Below are 12,992 nucleotides of genomic sequence, written 5' to 3' on the forward strand. Positions count from 1 at the left end.
TCTCACAAATATCTCTGGGATCCTCCAGGAGAAAAAAGGAAGACAAACCTTGAGATTCCTGATATTTCTAAGGTATAATACAAACAGCAGAACCAGCCCGCTCCCCCCAAAACCACCATCTTTTAGGCCTTTTTTCATAAGCCCAATTTTTAAAATATCCTTTTTGTGTCACCTTTAACATTCTGGGCATGAAGATCAGCAGATGGAGGAGGCCATTGCCCACCCACACAGAGGAAGGTCACTGATCCTACATGTCTAGCTAGCGCACTGATAGGGTGTCATGACAGGTGGGTTCTATTCCTAGTTCTGCCACAGACTCTGTGCCTTGGTTTCTCCGTGAGTAAGACACGGATACCACTTACCTCCCAGCAATGGGGTAACTGAAAACAACTGCCTGAGCGATGTAGGAGCCTAGCTCCCATTTTCCAGAGTGACTTAGATCCTACGTACCTCTCATTGGAAGTCACCAGAACTTAGGCTCCTCAGTTGCTTAAGCACCTGTAAAAATCTTACCCAGAGTGCCTTAAGAAATTCTCATGAAAGAAGCCAGAGTAGGAAAGCAGTGTAGTACTACACACAGAATGGCTGCAGGAGGAGTAGTGGAGAGGGAGGAATCTCATATGCACAAGCTCTCCTCACCAGAACTGTCTCCAGTTTTACTTTGTGATAAGCCCACCTTTTGTGTGTGTCTTTCCCTGGCTTTGTGAAGAAGCATGTGCAGCTTTTCAACACTTGCAGGGCTCAGAGGAAAGCCAATATACTGGTGTGAAATCCATCTGCAATATTAATTACTCTTCCCTACAGTGCATGCATCCAGCGAGAGTTGTTTTATAAAAAGAGATACAGATGCTTTCATTCTCTGGAATGATCAGGGAACGAATAAAGGACTCCTAAACCCTACAGGGCTGTCTGCACATCAGAGCAGTTCTCAGAACTCTACATTTGAGACGGTAACCAGGACAGCTGAGCTCTGAACTCACTTGTAATAGGTTATGAAGCTCTCCCCAGTGCTGAGGTTCAGGTAGCTGTAGTAAGGGTCCCCATACTGCAGTATGGATCCAATGTGCGGCAGTCCGTCAGCGTCCAGATTCTGTATAACCCTTGGATCACCAGGCTTGACTCCAAACACCAGACTGTCATCTACTTGTTTGATTTTTTCAGCAAGATCTATGCTCTCCGTCTTGTAAACGCTGCCGTGGGCAAATCCTCTCTCCCATGAAGCCTTACTTACAATCTGAACAAAACATCCCAAGAAAGCAGAGTCCCTTCAGCGAGGCTGCTTCAAAGCTGACTTACCAAAAACAATCAGTTTTAAACACGATGAACACACTTCGTGTCTGCTTTCAGTCTCTCCATTTTACACAGTCACTCCCCCGAGGCTTCTATATCCCCCTTCCTCTGCCCACAGATGTTTCTGAACCTCGGCAGAGGAAGCATTTACATATTGCTGTGACACACTTTTTTTTTTTTTTTTTTTTTTTTTTTAAAACATCCCTCTAGCTAAATAATCACCCCCCCCCCAAAATAATCACAGTCCCATAAACACCACACACACTTCCCACACGCCACCGCTCAGACACGACCCACTTCTCAAATGGTGCAAGGCCAGCGCCTAGCACAATGGGGCCGATGCCAGTCACAGCTCCCACATCTTAAATGTGAAAAAATCATTTATTTTCCCTTCTTTACCAGATGGGGAAATTTGTGCGCCAGCAAAAGCAGGCAAGTAAACTCTTACCAACTGCTACTTCCATCTTCCGATGTTGCCCTTCTGGCCCTGCTGCACAGCCTCGCTGAGCATTCCCCAGACCAGTAGGAAGGCAGATTGGGCAGCAGAGCCAGGGGGGAATGGCAGAGAAGAGCACATCATGGGGAGACCTGCTCCCCAGACACTCCACAGCAGAGTCTGAACTGTGGGGTGCAGCTTGTCGGTGGAGAAGTAGACTTTTCATTAGGTGGCTTTTCATTTCCTTGCTCTTGTGTGTGCACCCACCGTGTGGCAAACTAAGATTGAGTAATTGGCAAAAAAAAACCCAAACAAACAGATGTTCACACTCCAGTCTCCAGGTGATACAGACAAGGCAGTATATTCCATTTCCTTTTCAATGACTTACCATTGCATCTTCCATGTCATAGCCAGTGTAGGAGATGACAGCAACGATTGCATTGGTACCGACTGGATAATTGTCCATGTCATAGTAATCGTACATGGACGGCCGCACCAAGGGGCTTTGCGGGGTCTGAAGTCGGTACAGTTTATTATCTGAGCGATCCTGATAAGTCAGAAGTGGAAAGCCCATAGTTTGCTTGCCTAAAACAAAAAAGAGCCGGATTAATCCAGTGGCAAAAAATCATAATGTTCTGTCATGGCTTTGGTAGGGATAAAACTGATCCAGCCTGCAGAGTCTCTTCTTGTGTATGGAGAAAAAGTTGATGTTTTCCCCAAATCCAAAAAGTCCTCCTAAGCTTGCATTTTAAGACTGCACTGATGCAGATAAGAATTTCCCTTCCTACTCCTGAATCACAAATTGCAAACTACTACTTAAACTCCTTTAGTAATTCAGTTCCATTCCTATCATTTAATAAGGTTTATTTTTAACATGCTCCCTCTTACAGTAATTCTAACATATCCAGATGGAATGTCAATTTCACACTTACCATAAAAAATTAAAATCAAGGTTTTCTGTATGTGACATTTCACTTGTGTCTCTTCTGTCCTACATTTTCATACTGTAAAATATCTTTTAACTCCTGGTCTGAATATTGATAAGCGATGCAACTTCTGAACAATGGGTTGCTATTTTATTCAGTTTACTATTTTCAGAAGACTATGGGAAAATGACTGAGCTACAAATCTGCTTCTTCAAAACCTTTCCGACAGGATTCCCTACTCCTTGGTCTCCGCTGCCTAGCAGGCGTAAGGTGGTATTCTGAGCTCTTGAAGCACTTTTTCATTTAGGGTTGTATTAGGGTTTCACTTAGGGATGTATGGAAAAGAACACCAATCCCAAGCAGTGAGTTCCCTTGGTAAACTCTTAAAATACAAACCATGCAGACTCTGGCAATCACCCATCAATAGCACCATGCCAGCAGCACCAGGGATTTAACAAACATTTAATAAACTCCACCAACAAAAGCCAACCTGGAGTCCACCACCTCACTCTTCTCTCAACACCTGCCAGCTGTACTCTCTCTCATTTATACCACTGAAACTTTAGCTCAAGTGCCTTCACTAACCACAACTGTGGTAGTATGTCACAGGGAGGGGCCTAAAGGGGGCCTAAAGCCAGGCCATTTTAGGGCTTGATATGTCTAAAACACCACAAAGTCAACCCAGAAACCAACAGGCCCTCAGTGCAGATCAGAGATCCAGTTTAATATGACCATGAAATACATACTGCTTAACACAGAGGCTGCCAAGTTCTGTACCAGATGCGGTTTCCAGATAGATTTAAGATATAGCCTCCCAGAGAGCACTTTGCAAAGTGACAAAGGTCTGGATAACAGTTGCATGGTCTGCATCCAAAGGAAATGGACTCAATCTCTTAGCCATGTGATGCTTCGGGGAGGGAGAAAGAGGCGATCTTGCTGTGGCAGCTACCTGCTCTTCCAATAGCATCTGAGTGTTACCGGAGCCCAGACTGCAAACCTGATCCACTGATGGCGCAGACACACCTCAAAATAGCCAGTATTATTCCTGTTCTATCTTCCGATTGTTTCCCCCAACCAATCTGCAACACCTCCATCTTGGCTGGGATGGAGTCTCAGCCAGTTAGCCCTCATAGCTGTGCCAGTCTCCCCCAGACATGGAGCACCACAATGGACAGCTCTGGCCAGGTCAGTGGACATGGAGACGCAGAGCGGTCTGTTAGCAGCATACTGCAACCCACGCCTCATCACTAAGCCTCCCAATGGCCTCACATACATATCACCCCTCTTGTTTAACAAGAGAGCGCCTCAGGGAGGAGTAGTTACCCCACACCACCCTCTGAGGGCACTCAGCAAGGCAAGACCAGGACCATTCAGAGCATCCCACCCATCGCTGCTATGGATCAGAAACAAGTCCACACACCTCATAGTCAATGGTATCAAAGGCAGTTAATACCATCAGCAAGGATACCACTCTAAGGGCACTAGATACTGCGAGAACTGTCCCTCGAGGACAGCTGTGGGGCACAAGTCCAGGCCATTCACGTGCCATCCCCTGAGCTTAGCCACTACCCTTGGAGATAGATAGAGGGAGAGAGAGAGAGAGAGAGAGAGAGAGAGAGATATCTCACCCTCACCCCCCGCAAGAATAACTGAGCTGTAGAACTCATTGCCAATAGATATCACAGAGACCAAGAACTTCGTAGGAGTCAAAAAGGATTAGGAATTTACATAGTTTAATGAGAACATACACAATTTCATCCGACAGTAATAAACCCCCAATGTTTAGAAATGATATAAACTCTCATGCTTTCAGGCATGAGTCACATCTATCTGATGGGGTTAAGAAATTTCTTTGTAGACATTTTCTTCAAATTTTGAAGTGAAGTGGAGGATGGGTTCTTGAATTAGGATCCCTGAAAATATAGCAGGCACAGGCACAGGCACACTCAACACTCAACATATTTGCCACTTAATAGCAAAAAAAACAAAACAAAACAAAAAAACCAATTTCCTTGGACTCTGCTGAGGTCTTGTGCCTTTGACCATAATTTGAAACAGTAACTTCTCCTACCAAAAATTCAAGTTGGAGAACATCAGCTCCAGAGAGCTCAGCACCGCACATAAGAAATGAGGACTCTTAAGCCCTTTCCTTTGCAAGGCTCGCAAGGGATACTAATGAGCCTCCCAAGTCCCATGACGTTGTGAGGGGAACCAACAGTCCCCCTAAGGTTTGTTGGAGGTTCTCCCCCTCCTGCAAAGCTAAGGATGATACAAAGGAAAGGGGAATGAAGGAGTCAAGGATCTGATTATTTTCCTTCCTCCTGTGCATGTGGAAACTTGGGGATTGTTTGATGGCAATATTTAGCACAGTACTTACCCATCTGGCATTGGTACATGTTTCTGGGACTCTGGTTGTGATCAGAGAATGGAATGAAGTTGGCTACCACACTCAACATGCTATGAGGAAAGAGCTCCTGGTGAGTGGTCACGCCAGGCACAATTTCATCCTCAAGGACAGCAATGTTCATGAAGACCTGAGATAAGCAAAGTCCAATTTAATTATCAAATTGATCTTTTTAAAGGTAAATAAAGCTGTCTCCAATCACTTTCATAGCTCCAGCTGTTCTATTTGATAACTTAGTATATTAGTGTGTAAAAAGAGCTATGCAGCAAAAACCAACATAACTATGGCCACTTCTACCCTGAGCTAGGGATGTGATTCTCAGCTTGTGTAGACACATTCATGCTAGTTCTCATTTGCGCTAGCGCACTAAACCCAAGCAAACTTAATAGCCCTTTTGACAAGATCAGCTTCCACCTCCCCTTCATTGTTCCTTTCACAGATATTTTTGTAAGGTGTCTTATTTTTGTATCAAAGACTTTTCTCTAATGGCCACTGCTTTGTAATAAACAAACACGTTAGACAGACCCATGCACAGTACCTGTTCCAGAGTACCAATCAATTCTTCCTTTCCCAAGGCCAAATTTCTCACAGGCCGAACCATCCTGCAAGGGGTAGTAAAAATGAATAATCCTGGATACAGACTAGGTTTTCCGGTCATTGGAATAAGGACTACCTCAGTCCACGCTGGAATTTTCTTTTCTTGCATTACCTGTTCTCACATGCACAGAAAAAAATCTAGTTAGAAAACTTGTAATAAATGAAGATTTTTTTGCATCCAATAGCCTATTTTCCCCTCCAAATGAAAATTTTAGTCACACAAGTAGCTACACAAATTCACTGTTTCATATATTTTTAAAAAAATATTTGCATCAAAATCTCTACAAAACTGGAGAAAAACAATTGCATTTTAAATTGCTACAACCAACAAATACCTTGATGCTGCAATGCTTTGGTGGCAATGCCTTATAAATAGATATAAAATAATCATCATATAAAATTAAATAAGAACATGATAAAATTCAATTCTTAAAATTCAAATAAAACCAAATGAATCAGTCAGGCACAAAAATGAAGGAAGGAAACATTTGGGAGAAGTTAAAAAACTGCTTCTTCTAAGTCAAGTCACATCAAACAAGGCAACCTTAAAGTGCCGGAGAGTATCTGCAATCGTAGGAGCCATATCTTTTTCTACCCAGCCCACTAACGAGCCATCCAGTGTAACTGGGTAACACTCTGCATAGGGTTGGCTTGGAGTCCCATCAACGGGAGTGACACCTGGGAAAGAACCAAGGAAGCCATTAATGCTGGAAGTAGCGATCCACACCAACACTCCTCAGGATCTTAGAAACATTCTAGACCAGCATATAAGAAATGCTTTACATTTTGCTTTGCCCACTACATATATTAAGAAAAGACGGTTACTCACCGTTGTAACTGTTGTTCTTCGAGATGTGTTGCTCATATCCATTCCATTAGGTGTGTGCGCGCCGCGTGCACGATCGTCGGAAGATTTTTTTACCCTAGCAACACCGGCGGGTCGGCTGTGGAGCCCCCTAGAGTGGCGCCTTCATGGCGCTGAATATATACCCCAGCCGACCCGGCGCCCCCTCAGTTCCTTCTTGCCGGCTACTCCGACAGTGGGGACGGAGGGCGGGTTTGGAATGGATATGAGCAACACATCTCGAAGAACAACAGTTACAACGGTGAGTAACCGTCTTTTCTTCTTCGAGTGCTTGCTCATATCCATTCCATTAGGTGACTCCCAAGCCCAACTTAGGCGGTGGGGTCGGAGTGAGACATTGCTGTGTGCAAAACTGCTGATCCGAAGGCAGCATCGTCCCTGGACTGCTGCACTAGTGCATAGTGAGCTGTAAACGTGTGGACTGACGACCAAACCGCAGCTCTACAAATGTCCTGGATCGGAACTTGGGCCAGGAAAGCCGTCGAGGAAGCTTGGGCCCTCGTGGAGTGAGCGGTGAGGTGTGGTACTGAGACACCTGCCAGGTCGTAGCAAGTCCGGATGCAAGACGTAATCCAGGAGGATAGGCGTTGTGAGGAGACCGGTGAGCCTTTCATTCGGTCGGCCACTGCAACGAAGAGTTGCGTCGTCTTTCTAAAGTGCTTTGTGCGGTCAATATAGAAGGCCAGGGCCCTTCGCACGTCCAGGGAATGCAAACGTTGATCCTGGCGAGTAGCATGTGGTTTAGGGTGAAAAACCGGGAGAAATATATCCTGGTTGATATGAAATGGAGAAACCACTTTAGGGAGAAAGGCAGGATGTGGACGAAGCTGCACTTTATCCTTGTGGAAAACTGTGTAAGGGGGCTCGGATGTAAGCGCCCTGAGTTCAGAAACGCGCCTTGCTGAGGTGATGGCTACGAGGAAGGCTGTCTTCCAGGACAGGTACAGAAGTGAACAGGTGGCCAGTGGCTCGAATGGAGGACCTGTGAGCTTGGAGAGAACCAGGTTGAGGTCCCACGTCGGAACGGGGTGACGTTGTTGTGGGTACATCCGGTCTAAGCCCTTGAGGAATCTAACGACCATCGGGTTAGAGAATACCGAGGACGCGAGTTCCCCTGGATGGAAGGCCGATATAGCGGCCAGGTGAACTCTAATTGAAGATATCGCCAACCCTTGCTGTTTTAGGGAGAGGAGATATTCCAAAATGAGAGGGATAGGTGCGTGCAACGGGGACGTGGCTCGCTGTTCGCACCAACAGGAGAACCGCTTCCACTTGGCCAAGTATGTGGTCCGTGTTGAGGGCTTCCTACTGCTCAGCAGAATCTGTTGGACAGAGTGAGAACACTGTTGCTCTGCCTGGGTGAACCATGGAGCAGCCACGCCGTGAGGTGGAGTGATTGCAGGTCGGGGTGACGCAGCCGGCCGTGGTTCTGCGTGATGAGATCCGGATACAACGGAAGCGGGATCGGTGTCCGAACCGAGAGTTCCAACAGCGTGGTGTACCAATGTTGTCTCGGCCACGCTGGAGCGATTAGAATTACCTGTGCCTGGTCTCTGCGCAATTTGAGCAGTACCTTGTGGACCAGAGGAAACGGAGGGAAGGCATAAAACAGATGGTCTTTCCAGGGAAGGAGAAACGCATCCGAGAGGGAGCCCGGAGCTCGACCTTGCAGGGAGCAGAACACGTGGCACTTCCTGTTGTCTCGAGATGCAAACAGGTCTATGTGGGGAAACCCCCACTTCTGGAAGACGGAATGTATAATGTCCGGACGGATAGACCACTCGTGCGTTTGAAAGGACCTGCTGAGCCGGTCCGCCAGAGTGTTCTGGACTCCAGGGAGGAACGATGCCGTGAGATGGATTGAGTGGGCGATGCAGAAGTCCCACAGGCGAATGGCCTCTTGGCATAGAATTGACGAACGTGCTCCTCCTTGCTTGTTGATGTAAAACATGGCCGTGGTGTTGTCGGTGAGAACTAACACACAGCGGCCACGTAGGAGATTGAGAAATGCCTGGCACGCCAGGCGCACCGCCATCAGTTCCCGAACATTGATGTGTAGGGCTAGCTGAGGTGCAGTCCACAGGCCCTGGGTATGGTGCTCGTTGAGATGGGCGCCCCAACCCAGAGATGAAGCGTCTGTGACCAGGTGCAGAGAGGGTTGTGGGGCGTGAAACGGCATCCCCTCGCAAACCACATTGTGATCTAGCCACCATGTGAGGGAGGTCAGGACCGAGTTCGGGATTGTGACCACCATATTCAGGCTGTCCCGATGTGGGCGGTATATTGATGACACCCAGGTCTGGAGTGGGCGAAGCCGAAGTCTGGCATGCCTGGTTACGTACGTGCATGAAGCCATGTGACCCAGGAGGGTAAGGCACGACCTCACCGTGGTAGTTGGGAAGGCCTTGAGTCCCTGGATGAGGCTCGTGATGGTGCAAAAGCGATTGTCTGGCAGGACGGCTTGTGCGCGTCTGGAGTCTAGAACCGCACCGATGAATTCTATTCTCTGGGTAGGTTCTAGAGTGGATTTGTCCTTGTTGAGTAGGATACCCAACTTGTTGAATGTGCGCACTATTATGTGGACGTGAGCACGAACTTGTTCCTTGGTACGACCGCGTACCAGCCAGTCGTCTAGGTACGGGAACACCTGTATCCCTTGCCGACGAAGGTACGCTGCCACAACAGCCATACATTTCGTGAACACTCTTGGGGCCGAGGATAGGCCGAAGGGAAGGACTGCAAATTGATAGTGCACTTTGCTTACTAGGAATCGCAGGAAGCGTCTGTGAGGCGGGTAAATTGCGATGTGAAAGTATGCGTCTTTCATGTCGAGGGCGGCAAACCAGTCTCCAGGATCGAGGGAAGGGATAATGGCCCCCAGAGAGACCATGCGGAACTTCAACTTTACTACGAATTTGTTGAGTCCGCGCAAGTCCAAGATGGGTCGCAGACCTCCTTTGGACTTGGGGATGAGGAAATAACGGGAGTAGAATCCCCTGCCCCTTAATTCCACTGGAACCTCCTCTATGGCCCCCATAGCGAGGAGCGTAGAAACTTCCTGTATAAGAAGTTGCTCGTGAGAAGGGTCCCTGAAGAGGGACGGGGAAGGGGGGGAGGAGGGGGGGATAGAAGAAAACTGGATAGCGTATCCCCTCTCCACCGTGCGGAGGACCCAACGGTCCGAAGTTATAAGGGACCAAGCACGGTGGAAGTGGGAGAGGCGATCCCGAAAGGAGGGGGCTGGATCCTGGGGGATGACTGGGGCGCCGTCCTCGACCGCACCTTCAAAAGTTCTGCCTGGGGCCTGAAGGTGGTCGAGGTGGCCCCTGGTTCTGACCGGGTTGAGGGCCGGTCCACCTTCTTCTACCACCTCGCCCTCGCCTCCGGGCCGAGTCTTGTCTCTGACGAGGCGGGGGGGGGTAGAAGCGCTGAGGTTGCGGCCTAAATGGCCTGCGCTGGGGGCCCACAACATGCATCCCCAGGGAGCGCATGATTGTTCTCGAGTCCTTGAGGCTCTGCAGGCGGGAGTCCGTCTTATCTGAGAACAATCCATGCCCCTCAAAAGGCAGATCTTGTAGGGTTTGCTGCAGCTCCGGAGGCAAACCCGAAACCTGAAGCCAGGAGATCCTGCGCATAGCGATGCCCGAAGCCAGGGTCCTCGCCGCTGAGTCTGCAATGTCCAAGGAGGCCTGCAAGGAGGTCCGAGCCACCTTCTTGCCCTCCTCTACCATGGCTCCAAACTCTTCCCTGGACTCTTGGGGAATCAACTCCTTAAACTTCCCCATAGAGTTCCAGGAGTTGAAATTGTAGCGGCTCAGTAACGCCTGTTGGTTCGCCGCTCTCAGTTGTAGCCCTCCGGCTGAGTAGACCTTACGGCCAAACAGGTCGAGCCGCTTAGCCTCTTTTGATTTAGGCGCTGCAGCCTGCTGGCCGTGGCGCTCTCGTGCATTCACTGATTCCACCACCAGTGAGCACGGTTGGGGGTGGGTGTACAAGTACCCATAGTCCTTAGAGGGGACAAAGTATTTTCTTTCCACCCCTCTCGCTGTGGGTGGAATGGAGGCAGGAGTTTGCCATATCGTATCCGCATTCGATTGGATCGTGCGGATCAGAGGTAACGCCACCCTCGATGGGGCATCTGCTCCAAGGATGTTCACGATCGGGTCGTGCACCTCCACTATCTCCTCCGCCTGCAGGTCCATATTACGGGCCATCCTACGCAGGAGATCCTGGTGAGCCCGAAGATCTATCGGAGGGGGACCCGTACATGAAGTGCCCGCCACTGCCTCGTCCGGAGAGGAGGAAGAGGATGCCTCCGGTGGTACCGGATCCAAGGGGGGGTCCTGATCCCCTTGCTCTTGGGCCGGGGCATCACCTGCACTTGGGTCCCTGGTGTCGGGTGGCGTGGACACCGAAGCCTCCATGCCTCCTGGCGGAGGCCGAGAGATGGTGGATTCTGGGGCCCTTCTAACCGAGTGACCCGAGCGAGAGGTCGATGGTATTGGAGCCCCTTGTTCTTGGTGGTATGCCCACGGGGTCCAAAACGACCAGTGAGATGGTCCATGAGATTGGTCCTCTGCCATCTCCTGCCAGTGGCCGAAATTTTGTTCATCGGCGCGCCCTTGAGGGGGGTATGCCGATCTCGACAAGTCCTCCGAGGAGCGAGACACCGATCTAGACGGCCATGGCGGTGCCGAGAGAGATGAAACCATCCCGGTGGGCTGCGGTGCCGCACGGTGCCGGTCCGGAGATGATCTATCTCCGCGCGGTGCCGGCGATCGGTGCCGGGACCGCGACCGGTGCCGATGACCTCGTCGGTGCCGGGAGTCGGATCTGGACCTCGACGAGGACCTGGAGTATGCCCGGTGCCGGGAGCGACCCCTCGACGTCGAGCGCCGACCGTAGCGGTGCCGAGAACTACGTCTCGACGTTGATCGGTGCCGACGATCATAGCGGTGCCGAGACGTGGACCGGTGCCGCGAAGTAGATCTTGGCCGCGAGTACGACCGGTGCCGAGACGATATTCGGCGCCGGGACTGCGAGCGGCGTGGGGACCTGCTTCGGGACCTGGACCGGTGCCGAGGTTCCAGCCCCTGTGATGGTGGGCGCATCAAAGCAGGTTTCCCCCTCGACTGGACCGGGCGAGTCAACGGTGCAGTCGGTGCCGGTGGCTGAGGCGGTGCCGGCTCCGTGAGAGCTATTAAGTCTCTCGCCGCCGCGAAGGTCTCTGGCGTCGACGGGAGGCACTGTATCACCGCCGGCCTGGGGGGAGACGCCATTTGCACCGGACTCAACGGCCTCGGCGCCGGAGTCGACGGTGCCGGAGGCAACTGTTTCCGTTGCTCCACCGGTGGACGCGGCTCTACCCCCGACACTGGGGGAGCTGGCGTCTTCGGCACTGATGTCCCCGTCTTATGGGCTTTTTTATGCCCTGGGGATAAGGACCGGCGCCGAGGCACTTGCTGTGTCTGCGGTGCCGACGAGGTCCGGTGCCGGGGAGGCTTGTCTGACGCCACTCGCGTGGTCGTCGCAGCCGGTGCCGCCGGGGCACTGCGCACCGAGGTGCTAGGTGCCGGGGCCTTGCTCGTGGAAGGAGCGTCCGGGCTAAGAGCCGCCTCCATCAGAAGTTGCCTGAGCCGAAAGTCCCGCTCCTTCTTCGTTCTCGGACGAAAGGCCTTACAGATTTTACACTTGTCTGTCTGGTGTGACTCTCCCAGGCACTTCAGACAAGATTCGTGCGGGTCGCTCGTGGGCATAGGTTTAGCGCAGGAGGCGCACAGCTTGAAGCCGGGAGCGTTGGGCATGAGCCCGGCCCCGCGGCCGGGGGAGAAAGGGGGGAGACGACCCCCTTAACCCCCTGGACTATTTAGAACAACTTTACAACTACTTAACTAACTTACAACAAACTCTAAGACTATAACTATAACTACAACTATGATACAACAAGAAAAGCTAGGGAAAGTGGAGAACAGCTAAGCAGCGCTCCACAGTTCCAACGACCGTCAGGGGCGGTAAGAAGGAACTGAGGGGGCGCCGGGTCGGCTGGGGTATATATTCAGCGCCATGAAGGCGCCACTCTAGGGGGCTCCACAGCCGACCCGCCGGTGTTGCTAGGGTAAAAAAATCTTCCGACGATCGTGCACGCGGCGCGCACACACCTAATGGAATGGATATGAGCAAGCACTCGAAGAAGAATCTAAATATCAGGTATACGCTATTTTTCCAGGATGCTGCCTGAATTATATCCAGATTTACAACAATAAAAAGTGGTTTGATGATCACAAAAAAATAAAATGCTTAGATGAGTTGTGTTATTTTACTAAATAGTCATTGGTGACCTTATAAATGTGCAAATAATGCCACTTTTTGGAGACATTTCTGTGCATTTATCTTTCTGTACACATGAACCTGCTCATTCTACAGTATGGAGCTTTTATTAGTTCAATTCCCCCAAGTAAATGTATTGCTATTCAA

The 12,992-nt window shown here is 50.3% G+C and overlaps 1 protein-coding gene across 4 annotated transcripts in view; it reads right to left on the reverse strand.

Annotated features, from left to right (window-relative positions):
* Positions 1–12,992, reverse strand: part of POLR1B (RNA polymerase I subunit B) — a 37,983-nt gene that overhangs the window by 2,148 nt on the left and 22,843 nt on the right. For all 4 annotated transcript variants that reach the window (XM_065589917.1, XM_065589918.1, XM_042852765.2 and 1 more), the window contains 5 exons: positions 6,198–6,331; positions 5,595–5,765; positions 5,030–5,186; positions 2,115–2,311; positions 981–1,234 (listed from right to left, as the gene is read on the reverse strand). In XM_065589917.1, coding sequence (XP_065445989.1) covers positions 981–1,234; positions 2,115–2,311; positions 5,030–5,186; positions 5,595–5,765; positions 6,198–6,331 — 913 coding nt within the window. The remainder of the gene's footprint in view (positions 1–980; positions 1,235–2,114; positions 2,312–5,029; positions 5,187–5,594; positions 5,766–6,197; positions 6,332–12,992) is intronic.

This window comes from Chrysemys picta, chromosome 3 (assembly GCF_011386835.1).
Source record: "Chrysemys picta bellii isolate R12L10 chromosome 3, ASM1138683v2, whole genome shotgun sequence".
Classification (NCBI taxonomy): Eukaryota; Metazoa; Chordata; order Testudines; family Emydidae; genus Chrysemys; species Chrysemys picta.